Source organism: Calypte anna, chromosome 7, assembly GCF_003957555.1.
Source record: "Calypte anna isolate BGI_N300 chromosome 7, bCalAnn1_v1.p, whole genome shotgun sequence".
Lineage (NCBI taxonomy): Eukaryota > Metazoa > Chordata > Aves > Apodiformes > Trochilidae > Calypte > Calypte anna.
In genome coordinates, this window is record NC_044253.1 from 5108588 (window position 1) to 5126681 (window position 18094).

Below are 18094 nucleotides of genomic sequence, written 5' to 3' on the forward strand. Positions count from 1 at the left end.
GTTTGATTATCCATATTTTAAATAGAGCTAATGCTTACCAAGTTTTGTCAGGTTTTTTTTACCTATTCGTAAGGGTTTTTCTATAAACTGGAATAACATTAATTGTAAACAACTGAGTGTAGTAAATCCAGTTTTCTACCACAAAAATGCATATTATCTAATGCATGCCATAATTAACGTTTTCTAATAAATATTAGAATACTTCCATAACTTTAAACAAAATACTAATTAAAACTGATGAAATCAGGTGTTTTAATAAAAGTATCTTTAAATCAAAATATCACCAAATTTTGGAGACATGCAGGCACAAAAACTGCTTTGCCATGAAGTGTAATTTTAGCAATCATCAAACATAAATTTATTTTCCTATTCCATTTATAAATTTTCACTGTAAAAGAAAACAAACAACACTAACATTTAAACATCGCTTGGGGTATTTTTGTTTCCTTTAAAAGAAAATCTGCTAATTTTTTCACGTTTTAATTAAAATTTAAATCTATTGACTAAAGTAATGGAAGCAAAACTGTTCCTGGAATTCTTAACTCCCTGTTGAGCAAGGTGAAGGTTCTGACTCTGTATTGAAATGCAGATAACTATGATTTGGGGGAGTCAGAGCAGTATTTTTGAGTATTCTTAGAAAGGCTTCTAGTTTATCATGTTCCTTAATAACTGCTACCCCAAATCACCTTTGCTCCCTTTCTGCCCTCCCAGTTTTCCTCATTGGTGCTTCCAAAGTTCTCATTATATGTTCTTAATGAGCAGGCTTTCTAATTATAGAAGGCAGACAAGACAAGCTTTTATTTTTATTAATGGACATGAAAAAGGGAATGCTATAAGCCTTCTAGTTTTTGAAAAACTTCTTGAGTTTCATGATTGCTCTAACTCTCATAATGAAAAATTATCTCCATGTCCCCTTCTCACTTGAAGGAATTTCTATAGTTGCCAAAATTAATCTTTGTTTATTCCTTTCTTTTATGACATGTGATTATTTGAACATTTTCCCAACTATTGTGTTATGGAACCATTTTAAATGATTCTGTGTGCTTTAATATTTTCTTATATCTGTTTGTTGTTTTTTCTTTTTTTTTTTTCCCCCTTTTCCTCTCACCAGCATTTTATTTTGGACAGACTGGGATGCCAATTTTCCTCGCATTGAATCTGCTTCCATGAGTGGTGCAGAAAGAAAGATCATCTATAAAGATATGGACACTGGAGCCTGGCCGAATGGCCTTACAGTGGATCACTTTGAAAAAAGAATAGTATGGACAGATGCCAGGTAAAGGCATTATTTTTATTACTGGCTCATGAATCTTTATGATTCCATGCAGAAATATAGATGGAATACAGTTCTATCCATTATGTGCATAAAGAATCTTGTGTTCAGGTGTCTCTTTGCCCAGTTCTGCCCCTGTCACTGCAGTCCCAGTTCATGGTCCCTGTCCCATTAGCTACAGAACTGCCCAGCAAGTGATGGGGACTTGGTCCAGATGCCAACCCACAGGGTGGCTTCCTGCTCAGACCTTATCACTACAAACGTTTCTGGTGATTTGGTTGAGTCCCAAACCCACCCTCCTGCCTTGTTCACCTCTCTTGGGGACACTGGCCCTGGACATTGAAGCCTCTGTCCTGCTGTGGTATCATGCAGGGCTCCCAGCTCCCACTGCCTTAGACAGAAGTTGGCCATTGGTCCTCCCTGGTATATTTGGAAGACCTGAGCTATTTCTCTATTTTTTTCCCATAAGTTCATCTAAATGGAAACTGATTTTCCTGCTGTACTTTCAGATCATGGAGTCATATTTGAAACAGGAAAATATTTATATTTTTATAAATACATTTTCATTTTATATATTTTATATATTTTTATTTATATTTATAATTTTATATTTATGTATTTTTATATACATTTATGTATATTACATATATTAAATTTAAAAACAGAATACAAGCAAACCAGCCTTCCAAATCCCTACTTAAATTAATGTGTACTAAATAATTTCTGAAGTTAATGAATGCACTCTTGGTCTTTTCATTATGGAAGAGACAGGTTTTTATACACTTCCCAGCAATGTTGTTACAATTGTGTGATTGTTATTTTTATGTACCCATAACTTTGGGGTTATCTTCTAGATCGGATGCCATTTATTCTGCATTATATGATGGAACTGGCATGATAGAGATTATCAGGGGCCATGAATACCTTTCACACCCTTTTGCTGTTTCTTTATATGGGAGTGAAGTATATTGGACAGACTGGAGGACCAATACACTTGCAAAAGCCAATAAATGGACTGGCCATAATGTCAGTGTGATACAAAAAACAAGTGCTCAGCCATTTGATCTTCAGATCTATCATCCAAGTCGTCAGCCACAAGGTAACTGTGGAAAAATTAATTAATATTCCAGTGAGTGGAGCTATGTATTCTTTTTTTGTACCAACATCTCTATAGGAATTTGCCTTGAGCTGACAATTCTTAATTAAATGGTGTATTTAGCAGTGGTGTTCATTGGGTGGTAATAGAATCTTTATTCAAACCAGGAAACTTGATCAATCTGTGCCTGTGAATGTTGCCCGTTTGGACCCTTTCTCTTGGTCTGAAATAAAATAAGTAAATATGGCACAAGTATAGTGCAAAACCACATTTATTTAAAAGGCTTCCAACTTCCTTGTTTTTAATCAGAGTATCCAGTCTGACAGAAGTAAAGACAACCATGTTAGCTGTGTCTCTCTTACTCCTCTCCAGGGGAAGATGAACTTCTCTGTGAAATAAACTGCCTATACAATTGTTAGTTGTAAATATTCACTTTGTGCTGTAATTTGCCTTAATTTACAAATTAATCTGTCTGTCTCTATTTGCTTCTCAGACATCTTCACTCTTAGGACTGCATAATTAAGATTCCACCACTGCAGCAGCTAAATATCCTCAATTGGATGTTGTCCATAAACTGATGCTTTTCCAAAGTGTATCTTATATACTTAACAGCTTTCATCTTAAAATAACATTTTCAGTTTTAAATTAACAGAGTAAATCTTTCATGGGAGAATGAACTTGGCTGCTGGAGCCATGGGTTTGGAGTTAGAGACTTCAGGAATCATCAGACTTCTTTTTATTTCAGTAACAATCAAAACTGACTAATTATTTCTTGACACTTTATTTTGTAACTTCCCTTTTTCATTAGTATTAAAGCTTGCCTCTTCAGTGATGTGTATTTTAATTTCAGTTTTATACCAGTTTTTAATAGTGTCTTATTTGTTTATAGCAGAACACTGCACAGGCTTTGTCATTAGTGCTATAATAGTTGTGTATCTTCAGATACTGTAACTTGAGATAAAACTCTACTAACCTTGAAAACAGATAAAATCTAGTCAGTTATCATCTGATATATTGAAATATTCTATTTCAAATGCAGCAACCTGCTAAAACTGAGCTTGTTTTGGCAGATTTACAGCATGTTTCACAAAGACTAATGATTCCTCTATAATTTTGTCTGAAGCTTCAAATTATTTTATCACTGAATATTGAACCTCTCATTCAGCTGGTAAATATTTAGTGAAGAAATTAAAGTTGTTGACCTCAGTGATCCTGTGTGAAGGTTCATAAGGACCAAGAAAGTGATCACAGAGTAGCCCATTAGTTGCACATTGGTTTCTAAAATATAACTTTATTTATTATTTCTCTGAGGATTATGAGGATTACAAATACAGTGATTCTATTTAACTGCTGTAAAATTATTTTCCACTCTAAATTACCAGGTTATATGAACTGTACCTAAGCACATGTAGCTAATAACAAACAATTAAATCTATCTGAATTATAGAGGGACTATATATTTGCTGGGATTTCATCCTGATACTTACCTGTCAGTAGCACTCCCTGCTGCTGCCTTCCCTCATATTTCTTTTCTCTTTTAAGTAATGGGTTTTGCTGTTTCTTATTGTCACTTCCTGCCTGAACTTTGGAATCTGAGGAACTGTGTTCTTTATTTAGTGTTTTCACAGTAGCAGCAGAGTTCCTGTTAGCCATTTCTTGCTGTCAGAAAAAAAAAAACAACAAACCTACAAATATTTTCTGTTTGGACTTGGGCCAGACAATGTCTTTAGAGAGACCTTAGCCCAGGGAGACATCAGTCAGCATTCCCTAGGCACAGATACCTTGGCCCTGAGGCAAGATACAAGCTGTAGAAGAGTTTTCATTATTTACTTGCCAGAACCAAGAAATTCATATATCAAATTGTGTAACTGGAGCTTTTATTTTATGGTGCAGAAGACACCAGATTCTGATTTTATGATTTCCCTTCTTTGATGGTCTAAATCATTCCCTTTCAGTGGGAGCACTTTCTTTCTACACCTCTCCAGCATCTGGCTTTACTGGAGCTAGACAAAAATGGTGATACTATGTGATTGCTTTTTAATTCTTCTTTTGAATTTGTGGCAATTTTGTAATAAATGGAGCAAGATAGAGTTTAGAATCCCAAGATTAAACTAACACTAGATTTACACTGCAAATTGTCAGTGTATTTGCAGCACTGAAGGACAAACATTTTGTAGTCTCATCTCTGTATCCCTCTGGGACATCTGTGTGGGTGAAAGGTTATTAGCTTTTAAATATTTCATGCAATTTATTTTGATTGAAATAAAGTAGAGCAGAGGTAAATAAATTCCTGTAGCCTAAAGCAACTGTTTTTTTTTTTCCCCAGTTAATCTAGGACAGATGCTAATTTAAGGTAGTGAAGTTATGGCAGGATATTTATGGTTGGTAGGTTCATCTGTTAGTAAACCACAGGGGACTGTGGATCTGATCTAATGCAGAATGATGTCACATCTCAGGAACATAAGTTTGAGACCTTTTCATCTTCACAAATTCAAAGCTGTGTGTCAGGAATGCCATTAATACAGCAAACACAGGACTTGAGGGATGATAACAGCCACGCTTCTGGAGAGCCTGTCAGCTTCCAGGAACCTGTAACTCAGTGATTTTTGAACCTAAAATGGTATTTTTGTCCTTCAAAGCATTTGACTGATTTTTCTCAGATGAGTATTTCTAGTTGACCTTTGAAGTTACACTAATTCTTGATATCTGCAACTTTTGGGGGTGTATGAATCTGGTGCTGTGTGAAAGGACACCTTGGGCTTGCTTTGACCCTAATACTTGGTAATTCTGCTCAGTGTGTTCTAGTTCTTGTTCTAAGAGAAGTACAGGACATACATAAGTATAAATATAACCTGTTTCTTCAGAACAGGCTCTCTTAGGTATGGATGCTATTTCAGTGCTAGTCCTCATGTATGGAACCAGATTTTTTTTTTTTTTTTCTTGCATATTTCTATGCATGTGTTGAATTTTACCAGGTGTTTCATATCACTGACTATCAAGTAATTCTTGTGCAGTTTTTCCTGCTTGGGTTAAATTTAATCTTTTGTCACTGTTTTTTTGTTCTGTTTTGTTTTGGGGTTTTTTTGCTGTTGTTACTAAATTCAGTAGTAAATTTCTGGGGTTTTTGGAAGTGTAGCATTTGTTCCTGAAACGCTGTTGCCTTTGACCTTTCCACATCCTAAAACCCCAGCATTACAACATTTGTTACTCTTCTACATTTGTCTTTATCTGCCTAGTATGTCATTGTAGTTTCTTAAGTAATTACAGGCAGTCCCTTCTTAGTTTTGGACTAAGCCCATTAATTACATTTCTCTCTGTTTTTTTGCAGTACCCTTTCATCTCAAACTGTTCACCCAGGGGGCTGGGAAACAGAGAGATTCATTAACAATTTCAGAATTACCATAGAGCTCTTGTACCATATATAACAGAGCATCATGAAGAACTGTGCCAACTTTGAGCTAAAAATATTTTTGTTTTGTTTCCTGGTGAATATGTAAATTTTTGTTAGATGGTATACTAAGTAATTCTTAAAGTGACTGAGGTAGAAATAGTGAATATAGAAAATATATATTTATTTTAGAACTAAAGCACTCTCTAATCAGTCTGAGCTTGCAAATTCTAAAGACTAATGCTAAAATAGATATGATCAGGTAGTGTCAAGATTTTAAATTGACTGGATACAGCCTTATAAAAAGCAATGGTACAGAAAGTATTGACAGAGAGGATTAGATCTATAACAGGTTTTATATATGTGTAGGAATAGGTTGTCAGCAACTTAGAAGTATCCTTTTGATGCAACTGTAGTGCATATATTTGAAGATGTAGGCAGAATTTAATCATGTCTTGCACCATTAAAGTATAAGATTGAAATTTTGCCTAGCTTAAATATGATGCCAATTAAAGAGAGGTTCAATCTGGAGTTGATATGGATGGTAAGTTGGTCCACAGTGAATGTGTATTCAGAGCATGTCAGAGTAACTCTTCATTTGTCAGCTGGTGATAGAATTTCTGAGGGTTTTTTTAAGGGTAACTGGTCAAGAAAAATAAACATTTTGTTTAAATAGTGTTTTAGAGAGCAGTCAAGAAAAGATATGATGACAGTGACACACACATATATATATATATATGTGCACAGAACTGTAAGAGAGGTAGATTGACAAATAATAAGCAGTGGAAATCAAATAATGCAAAAGTCTGGGCAGCTGGGGAAAATGCCAACTCTGTGTGTTGCCATGATCGAAAGGCAAATTGATGGGTGGAAATGATTAGGAAAGGAATAAAGGAATCACAGATAGTGATGCTGTATAAACCTACAGCATCCCCATCTCTTGAATCCTATATTCAGATGATGTAAAAGATACCAGGAAAGCTTGAAGGTTTTTCTGTGAGCAGAGGTAAGCTGCTGCTGCTGCTTGAAACAGAGATTCTGGACAGGCTTCTGTATGATGGCAGTCTGTGAAATCATAAATGACATGGAGAAGGTGAATAAGGAAGGGTTATGTGGTTATTCATAATAGGAATAGAAGGAGGTGTTAGAACCAGCATAAGGAAATCAGAGAGCCAAATAGTTATTTGCCTTCAAGAGAATGAGTTTTTATGAGAGTAAAGAATGGGCTTAAATGTTCTTCAGTGGAAGCAGTGTGAATATGAAAGGAATATTTATGTATGTGCTGGCATAAGTAATTTTTAAACCATAGCTGTTTACTTTTCCACTTCTGCATGCTTGTGGAAACCATTACATCTGCTTTATAAAACTTCTTTTTCCACCAATTTTATGTTCCCTAATATATGTAGGGATGTGAGATTTTCCTTATTTCCAAATAATATTTGAGTGGGTAGATCATACTGAGAGACCACATTGCATTGGCCATAATTCACCACATAATCTGAGCTTTGAGTCTTTACAGAAGAAAATAATCATGTTAACTTTTTTAATGCCATGTCCTAAATGGACAGGAATGTACAATACTTCAGATTTTAATGTTATAAATTGTAGAAAGTTATGAAAGACTGCAAATTTAGTATCTCACTGGGAAAATTTTATCTAATGGCTTCATGAAGTTACAATGATTAATTTTGTGGCTGTAGTAACAAAAAGCAAAACAAAGCAAAAATAATAAAAAAATACATTCATGGATAAGAGTTGAATATTAGCCTAGAAAAAGTAATTAGAGTACCAGTGCACTAAATCAATGACTCTGGGTTTGTCTCAGCTTGAATTTTCACCACTTTCTTACCAGTGTAGCCTATGCTGGTTTGACAAACCTTAATTCCCAAAGGTTTTTTATATTTTGTCTATTTCATTATTTAATTTTAGCATCCAATCCCTGTGCTGCTAATGAGGGCAGAGGTCCATGTTCTCACATGTGTCTGATCAATCACAACAGAAGTGCTGCTTGTGCCTGTCCACACCTGATGAAACTGTCCTTAGACAAAAAAACCTGTTATGGTAAGTTTTTTCTCCCAAAGTGTATTTATTTTAGAATTTTAAACTCTACAAACTAGAATATGTAGGCTTCAAAACAACCTTACAGTGCTTTTTAATGATATATTTTAAAGGGACATCTACTTTAGGGGAGTTGCTAACTTATTCTAATATGAACTGTGTGGAGTTTACATATTTATTAGCACAACCATTTTTTTTTTTTCTGTTGCTTATGTGTATGATATGTTAATAACACTTACCACAGGGAGATTTATAATGTGGGGTGTCATCAGGAAATGATGAGCCAGGTAAGCAGAGTAACAGAAAGATACTTAATAGCTTAAATCTCAACCTGTTCTTCTGAAGTTGTCTTAGTTTCATTTTCAGGGATTAAGTAACTAAAATGAAGGGCAAATATTAGACATGCAGACTTGCAAGGAAGTGTTATAAAAAGTTAAAATAAACACTTTTAAGCTAAAAAAGCCCTCAATATGTCAAACAGTTGGGTCTGTTACCTGTAGAACCTTGTACTGTGCAAGCTTTTCAGTGTTAATAGTGTTTAGGAAATAGAAAAAAATGTTATTTTGTCTTATCAAGGATATTGCAGGGAAAAAAAGTATCCTAGGCTGTTCATTCACAGACTCCACTAATATAGACTTTAGAATTATTAATTTAAAAAACTGAGTTCTGTTTTGCATTTAGTGTATCAGCCTTCTTCATTAGTGGTTATCTAAATTAAAAGAATCAATGTGTTCTTTTCCTTCTACCTTTTTGCCTTTTACAAGTACACCGTGAAACTCCTGAATTTTCTTGTTTTCAAAGCTTCCCTATTACAGTGTTCCCCTGAGGAACCAAATGTTAGTATCTGCTTCAATGTGCAAATGAAACAGTAATTTTTTGGTTTTAATTAGAATAAGCAGTGTAAAAATTTTAAATATCATATAACTTTTTTTCTTTAGATTTCCACAAGACCATACTGATTTAGTGGTGGTGTAACTTCTTGTCTAGTGTTTAAAAATATTAGGTTTTTCCTCTGTAGCATACTTTATTTCTCAAGTGTCACTTGACAGCAGGTTTTCTGGAGATTTTTAAATAATTTCATGTAACCTTTAATTACACATTTGTAAAGAAATCTCAAATGACTTTGGCTTCTCTTGCCAGTGTTGTGAAGAGAATGAGGAATGATTTTTATATATATATATATATTTTTTTTTGACAGAAAGGAAGAAATTTCTTCTTTATGCAAGGCATTCAGAAATAAGAGGGGTGGACATAGAAAACCCATACTTCAACTTCATCACAGCTTTCACAGTTCCTGACATTGATGATGTGACAGTCATAGATTTTGATGCTGTGGAGGAACGTTTGTACTGGACTGATGTGAAAACACAGACTATCAAGCGTGCCTTCATTAATGGGACTGGCTTAGAAACCATTATTTCAAGAGGTAAATAACATAGTATTGAAATAAAATAATTAATTGTAGGTAAATGTGTGTTAGAAGCATGCAAAAGCAGGAGTCTGATAGTTTTTCTTAAGTGTACCTTTCATATATATTAGATATTGCCCCATGTCCTGTCGTTGGACATAACTGAAAAGATCCTGGATCTGTCCTCCTAGCCACTCTCCCTTTACATATTTATAAATATTAATTAGCTCTCCCCTCCTCTTCTCCAAGCTGAAGAGACCCAGATCACTCAGCATTACCTGAAAAGGGAGGTTGTCCACTCCCTGCACCATCTGGGAGGCTCTGAGCTGGACTCTCTCAAGCACTTGTATTCCAACTGATTGCCATCAGGCTGCTTGCAGCACTTGGATGATACCATGGCCAAGATGAGTCTTTTGATTCTCTGTCTTAGAATCCTGAATACATTTGTCCTGTCATTGCTGTTTCAGTTTCCTAGAACACTAAAATTCAGTTGAATTTCCTGAGCTTTTTCTCATTATTGGTAGGTTACGTACAGCAATAAAAGGAAACTTAAAATCACTGCAAATGGAAAATCACATCAGTTTTGTCCCTTCATTGAACTTTTTTATTGTCTCAACACTTTTGCTCTTTACATTGAATACAGAAGCTTAGTGCATTGGGAAGTCCATACTTGATTGCTCTAACCAGAGAGTAGCTCCAGTATTAAAATGATATTTTTGTTGTCCTTGCTAGTGGTGAGGTTGGTTTGTTGCCAATCACTGTCCGTTCCTCTGGTGGCAGGACATGATGCTTCTGTATTTTGTTATAACACCTGACTGCTTGAAAATAAAAACTGTCTGAAAGAGATTATTTGGAGATTAAAGAGATTATTTGCAAATTTTGCAACCTTTGGTTCCCCAACTGGGAATGAGGAGGAGGAGATAAGAACTCGCTTCTGCAAGATTGAACTGGGAGCCATTCAGAACAAGGAAGAAAAAAAAGAAAGAAAATACTTCTTCAGTTGGTTATTTGGGGACTTCAAAAAATAGTGAAAGCTCTGCCCTTGGTGTTGCTTTGGAAGAAATTTGTTCTATATCAGCATATTTTAGGGAAATAGATGACTATAGCAATATTCCCACTTGAATAAGTAGATGGATGAAATTATTTAGTTTGTGTGAGTATCATTATTTTTTTGTTGTTATCTTGGAGACAAATTTATTAACAATTGGAAATGTTTTTCAGCACCAGCAGTGAGTAGAAAGTTTAGGAGTGCCCTTTAGAGCTCCTTACATCATGTACTGAGGTGTCTAAACACTGAGGTGTTACTGCTTTGTTTTTTTTTTTACAGGTAGTAGAAGGAAAACATTGTTTACTATGTAAAATACATAGTGAAAATGAAAAAAAAAAAAACTTGTCAAGTTTAGAAACATACATATATACATAGTATAGAAACATACTATGTGTGAATGATTTTGTTTATCAATTTTCTTCCATATTCTTTAGAATACAATAGATTCCATGATGGAGATTTTCTGTTGTTTGGGGTTTTTTTGTGTCAGATGTAACCTACTGTGTGTAAAATTGGCAAAATTACAGTGTTCTGGCACATCAAAACATTGTAAAAACTACTTATTTTGTGTAAATGATCTCATTTGCTTACAGTTATATTTTTATACATTTCATAAGAACATAAGAAGCTTTGTAAGCACATACTAGTGGGATTCTCTCAGTTGAAGTCTTATGTCAGTGTCACAAAAATGCTAAATTAATACTTTAATCTTTTTAAGAGTATGAAATGCTTGGTTTCTAGCTCCTTCAACCACAAAAATAAAAAACAAAACCAAAACAAATTAGCAAAAAAATAAAAAAAAAATTAAAAAAGGCAGGGGATCAGTTTAAAATAGGTCAGGGCTATGTATTTTTTTGTCTTTATTGGGTTGCCAAAGTTCTTCATGCCCCATCACTCTTAACTTATGGATATGGAAGCCACAGCTCTGTTTGTTTGTCAAGGACAATATTTCTCTCAGTGGAAATAACCACCTGAAGCTGACAAAACAATCATAATGTACAGACCATGATCTATAATCAAATTCCTCATCTACAGAGCTCCTGGGCAATATGAGCCAAAGCAGAGTAGCATCTTGGCATCTAGATATTGAGCAGCATTTAAGGCATATAACATTTTAAACTCAATATTCTGCTAAGGAAGACTATCACATACAAAAAACCATTTGTGCAGATACCAAATTAATCACATTTTACTCATATCTTACTCATACCTGAGCTGTATCAGTGGTGTGGGGTAACCACAGCTAAGACTCAGACAGCTCCTTTTGGTGAAAGTGAGAAAATTCCTGGGTTGAGATTACAACAGTTGAACAGAAAAAGCAAAAGCTGGATGCACAAGTATAGAAAAATGAACAATTCATTCACTGCTTCCCACTGGCTGACAGACACCCTGCAATTTCCAGGAGGAAAGGGGGAGTAAACTGGAGTCTTCAGAAAGAAATCCAAAAAACTTCCTTAGTTTTGGGGCTGTTTTCTACTTGCATGCTGTAGAAGTCTGCTATAGACTAGGGATTTTATTTCAGACACTTTGTACTTCTTGGTGCTAAAGAAGGCATTTAAACTATAGCATAATTCTGTTTTAGGAAGGCACTTAATGTTCTGTGTGTAAAGTATAACTCACAACTAAAGAAACATGAGCCTCCCTTTTATGTCATGAGTAATGTGTATTTTTATTAAATATGAATATTGAACTTCCTAACTCATTCTACATCATCAACTTCTATAGAGAAACCACAACAAACCAACTGAACTTGTTAATAATTCACTGAGTAATAAATGCTTTCTTTAGAAAAAGACATTTTAAAAAATCAGTATCTGATTATTATTTTTGGACAATAGGTTTTATGCCAATTTTCAAAGTAATAACTGTGAAGGATTTCTCAGATTATTTGTGTAATTCTCATGGCATTATTGCAAGTGTAGCAGGCCCAAGAAGAAAAATGGTTATTATTAGTTCTTGGCAAGAAATTCGTAAATACATCTGAAATATTGCACAATGTTATTTAAAAACTGTAGAAGGATGTTTGGTTTTGTTCTTTGTCTTTCTCTAAGACTGAGAATATCCAGCAAGAAATTCAAAAGAACAACTGCTCTCACTTTTTGCAGATATTCAGAGTATCAGAGGTCTTGCAGTGGATTGGATCTCACGGAATTTATATTGGATTAGCTCTGAATTTGATGAAACACAAATTAATGTGGCACACTTAGATGGTTCCTTGAAAACCTCAATCATACATGGGATTGATAAACCTCAATGTCTTGCAGTTCACCCAGTGAAAGGGTAAGATGTCTGTAGATTTAATAAATAAACTATTTAAACTATTAAATTTATTTAATTTTATTTAATTAAATTTATAAACTATTTATTAAACTATTTATAGTTTCATAAATAAACTATTGCTAGAAGATTCTTTGTTCAGATTTTGAGTGTGTTCAAGCCTGAAGGGAATGGCTGTGTCTGGAGGTTTTGCTGAGAATTTGAGTACCCTTCTCTACCAAAGCCTAATGCTGTTTAAATCATATAATCATTAGTTGTGTGTTTTACCTACTTTTAAACTTAAAAATATTTTAACTACTGATGTACAAAAATGCTATGGACCCAAAGCAACATCATAACTGTGCTCACTTTCTTCTTCAGCAAGCTCTACTGGACAGATGGTAACACAATTAACATGGCAAACATGGATGGCAGCAACAGCAAAATACTTTTTCAGAATCAAAAGGATCCCGTTGGTAAATACCTTTTTTTCTTGTTTCTTTTATGTTTGACAATGATTTTTTATGAACATTATCTTGAAATGCAATTTAAATATACCATCCTGTTTTTCATATGCAGAGATAAGAACAGGCATAAAGACCTGAAAAACACTGAGGTACTTTTGTGTTCTTCATTTGAATTCATAAAAAAAAAAATAAAATAGAAGAACATACAATAAATACATGAGAAGTGATATCAAGAATAATCTCCTTGAACATCAGTGATGCTCCAAATTAAAATATCAGAATTGATTTTCTGTTACTGGAAGCCAAGATCTCATTATCTGTATGGCTTTAAGACTGGAACTTGGAATAACCTTTGTGATGTACTTCATAAATTCTCATATATTTCAGGAAACTTGAATGAGGAGATCGGAAAATATGTCTGAAAACAGTGACATCCTAAGTCATGCTAGTTTCTGGTTTTTGTGTGTTTTTTAAACACAATAGAATCTCAGAGACAGATTTTTAAATCCACTGGAGCACTTTTCCAAATTCATCAAACACAGTCTCTCTTTATGGTCTTCATAAAGAATACTTCTAATTTAATCAGAAGAATACTTTGTCAGAAATCCAGAGCAAGTGGAAAATGGCAGATATCACTAGAAAACAAAGCACTAGAAATGAAAATATCCAAGGCAGTTTAAATTAACTGATAGAAGAACATTTAATATTTTTGATGGACTATTTTAAGCATCTTCCAGTGTGCTGAAAGAACACAGATAAAGTTATAGATGTAAGAGTTTGAAGATATTTTGGATGTGATTTGTCATTATATACAAGTACAGGTCTACTTGCCATACATTTTATTTTAGGATGTTGAATAGCTCTTCAAAAATTCTTTTAATTAGTATGTGGAATACACTTGGAATGGAATTCCATCACAATCTTACCAAAACAACAACCCATTCAATATGTCACTGAGCATTTTCATTGAGTATTTGAAACTCTTCAGTAGTTTTTGCTGATAAACATTTTCTTTTAAAAAATCCTAGAACTAGCAGTAGTGTCTACTTGTTTATCATTTTGTTGGAAAAATAGTTTTGGATGCATTTTTTTGGCAAAAATAAGTGATATAAGTGAAATAAGTGATGTAGCATCTGAATATTTCAGGATTAATTCCTAAGGGTTAATTTGTAAGATATCTTTCATAATATTAGGGGGCTGGGGAGGGGGGGTTGGTTTTTTTGGGTTTTTTTGGGGGGAGAGGATATCATCTGTGTAAGTGTTTCTCTGACTTGATATCTTAATTTTTGTAAACATCTCAACCTACCAAGGCCTGGTATGCAGTCTTATTTTGCATCTTCATGGCCTGTGAGAGGCAGGGGCAGGAGATTGCTTTGGTTTATAAGCTGTAGCATTAAGGCTCACGTGCATGAAGGATACAGATTGGAGCAGGTCACAGCTCATTCAGTGTCTTTCCTTTTTCTCCCCTTACTAAAAGCAGATCTAAGAGCTCACCCTGTTGATTACCACCAGTTCCCATCTAGCTGATGCTTTGGGGCTCATTGAAGCTTTCAGAGTTGGATGCTTTGTCTTCAATGGATGAGTTCTGCCTTTCCTTTAGGTGCTGACCAGTGCTTTCCTGCCAGTGGGCACACAGGGTTGCCATCTGGTTGCTGCTTACCAAGTCAATAAATATTTCTTTTCTATAATCCACATGTTCAGGTTCACTTTGGCAGCTGGGATGTTAAGATGTAAGCAAGTCACCCACACTAGAATGTACATGGCTAGTAAGTCCTATTTTCATTAGTAAAAGCTGGATGATTCCTGAAAAAAATAAAAATCAAAGCAGACATGCTGTGCTTTCAGTTGAAATTATATAATTTTGCAAAGGTTGGTGGAATAACACAAGAGGAAGATACTTTAGGAAGAAAAATGTGGTAGACTGGGGCAGAAGGAGGTAGGAATGTTGTTTCTGTGAGCTGCTGCTGTGTAATTGGAACAGCAGTTAATATCTGAAGTAGAAAACCTGAGAAGATAACATTGCAGTTGCTGTGTAGATTCCATTCACTGCAACCCCATAAATAGATCTCTCTGGGGGAAATCAGTGAGCAGCTGACTGGGACCAGTCAGGAGTTACAGGGAGCATCAAATCCCATCCATCTCTGAGGAAGCAAACCATTATACTAAAATACTGCCTGGTTTTCCTTTGTTAACCTGTAGCAAAGTTCATCTGGATTTCCAGGAAATCTTCCTTCCCTTGGCCTGGATGTACTGGGAGGGGTACTGGTTTGTCTCTGAGGTGGTACCAACTTTTCTCTTTGAGCAGTGCTTGTAGAGAGACAGAGACACATGGGCAGAGAGATGCTGCAAGCGGTCACTGGTCACTGTCCTGCTCCTCTCTCCAGCTTGGAAGTTTTTTTTCTTCTGAGTGATACCCTTGGGGTGGGGGAAATATCAGTAACTACAAAGGACTGGAAAGCTGCTTTTGAAAAGCTTAGAAAGCAGACAAACACCTTTTGGCAAACCATGTCAAATGTGTGTTAAGAAGCAGTGGCCTGATGCCAGCTGTAAGTATTACAGCACATGCACTGCTTTCTCCTTCCAGGATTTTGAAAATAGATCTGAGTTTCCACAGAGAAGCAATTTACAGGCTGGAAGTGCTGTACAATATCAAGAGGGTGACCTATGGAGTGAAATACAGTATTTTTTGGCAATTTGCTGCTGGATACCTCACATGAGTTCTGGGAAGAGTCTTGTACCAAAGCAAATTATTATGGCATTGTATTGTCACCATGCCAAGAGAGTTTCAGTGTGTAAAATCTCCTGCTACAAATACTTGAACATTTTTAAAGGATTATAGAACTCTGAAATACAATATCTCTCAGTTCTTTGCTCTTGCTTCCAGAAAGTATAAATGCCTTCTTTGTTTAGTAATTTATTTCACAAGTATTTTTAATTCTACAGTTCTCCTGCTTCTAATTCCAAAGAAGTGATGATGAAGTCACTTCACTATGAAGTGAAATTAAATTTAGTTCTCTGAACTTATTGAGAACTAGTATTAGGCTTTGGTGTTCCAGCATTCTAAGCACAGAGCTGCTCTGCATGGAAAAGGGAGAGAAAAGACTTTTTATAGTTCTGAATCACAAAATAGCTTGTTTTTCTAAGTCTTTATGTATTCATAAATTTAGAAGATAAATGATGGCTTCTGGTTTGCATTTACTAGTACTTAATGACCTCTCTTAGGACCCCAGTTCATTCAACTAAGTGTTCACTGCCAGATAATGTTCCTTTTTCTTTAAGTCACTGAGAGAAATAAAAAGCAGAAATCCTTTTTAAAGTGTAATATTTTTTTTTCCCTCTAAATGACCAATTTTTGTTTTCTCTGTTTCATTTTTTTGTTGTTGGTTTTGGTTTTTTTTCATATAAAATCTGAGTGGATTAATAGATAGACAACATAATCATGTGCAGATTTCTTAAATAGACTTTTATTCTAAAAAGAGATTACACAATGCACTTTCTACTCAAGCCAAAGTTAAAGCTGTATGCATTAATTCCAGGTTTATCGATAGATTATGTGGAGAACAAACTTTACTGGATCAGTTCAGGAAATGGAACCATAAACAGATGCAACTTGGATGGTGGCAATCTGGAAATAATAGAATCAATGAAAGAAGACTTGACAAAAGCCACAGCTTTAACCATTATGGGTAAGTCCAGTGGTAATAACTTATTTATTAGCTTCCAATCATTTAAAAACTAATGAAATATCGGAGGCTTGGAGAAACTATTGTATTTGTGTAAATAATACATAAAACTCATTGGCTAGAGAGACTGTGGAAAACATATTTCATTGAACAGACACTTCACAGTGTGTATGAGATGTAAACATTTCTAAATATAGTCTTGCATAAATATACAGAGGATGAAAGTAACAGACTGAGGGCTTATATTTACTATAGGTAGTATAGTTATAGTTGTAAATCCTACTGGGAAGAGGTGTGTTATGCTCTTTATTAGAGAGAATTATCTATGACTTCTTTCTTCTGCTGCTCACTACTTCCTAATATCTTGGTTCAGAATAGTTTGCTGGATTGGTTGCACTTTGTGAAGATTTTGGGTTATGAACTGATGATTGGTGGTTTGTATAAACTGATGATTTGGATTTTCAGACATGTGCTAATACTCTGTGTTTTCAAGTGGCTGTAGAAACAAAGTTCTGTTTCTTATCCTCTGCATTTAGATGTTTTTAAATATTCTAAACATCTAAGTTTTTTTAAAAAATTGGAAGAGCAGCAACATAAAGAAAAATTCCTCAAAAAAATACAAGTCTTTAAGTTGTGGACTGCTGACTGTTATGAGGAGATTGCTTCAAATGAATGTTCCCATTATCACCTCCATCTCTTGCCACTTGCTTGGAACTAGAATGGAGTGTGTTAAAAAATTCCAGTCTGGCTCAGAGCTATTTTTTTATTCTATTCTAGAGATAATACTTGAGCTTTCCACATTTCCTTCAAATTCTCACCTCTGATTTGGTTAAATTAGAAATTGTGGATGTTCAAAAAAAAAAAAAATCAGTTGATAGGTAGACTTTTGTTGGGATAGTTGACTCATTACTTGCCAGAATATTTTTAGAAGGTATTTTATTTGGCTAATTCATTGTATAATGTACAAATACTTGATGAGCTTGTGAAAGTTACTCCAAATGAACTCCATGCATGGAGTCAATGCATATGGTGAGAAGAAATCATCTTTTGAAACAGTAATAGCTAAAAATATGATGTATAAATCTGGGCAGGAATGCACTCTAAATGCTGTCAAAATGTGTTGTGTAGAGAAAGCTTTTAAATCTGCATTCATAAACAAAAGCAAGTTTTGTGTCAGGAGGAGTCATGAATGTACATATAGAAAAAGTGTCTGTTGTTTGTTTGGTTGTGACTAGAAATAGAATGAATAGATCACCTCTATTTTAGGGAGCTTTGGTAGTCTTTAATAGGAGATGTAAAGAATATTTGTTCACACTGTCATGTAAGTCTGCATCTGTAATTCAGAGGAGCTCCAACAGTGCTGATCCATCTGGAATATAGAATAGAGTTTATTGCTCTCATTTAAAGAAGAATGGTC

At 34.7% G+C, this 18094-nt stretch overlaps 1 protein-coding gene across 1 annotated transcript in view; it reads left to right on the top strand.

Moving 5' to 3' along the window:
• Positions 1–18094, top strand: part of LRP1B (LDL receptor related protein 1B) — a 637314-nt gene that overhangs the window by 459816 nt on the left and 159404 nt on the right. The window contains exons 27-33 of the mRNA XM_030454074.1: positions 1112–1276; positions 2128–2372; positions 7687–7818; positions 9014–9241; positions 12377–12551; positions 12909–13003; positions 16531–16680. Coding sequence (XP_030309934.1) covers positions 1112–1276; positions 2128–2372; positions 7687–7818; positions 9014–9241; positions 12377–12551; positions 12909–13003; positions 16531–16680 — 1190 coding nt within the window. The remainder of the gene's footprint in view (positions 1–1111; positions 1277–2127; positions 2373–7686; positions 7819–9013; positions 9242–12376; positions 12552–12908; positions 13004–16530; positions 16681–18094) is intronic.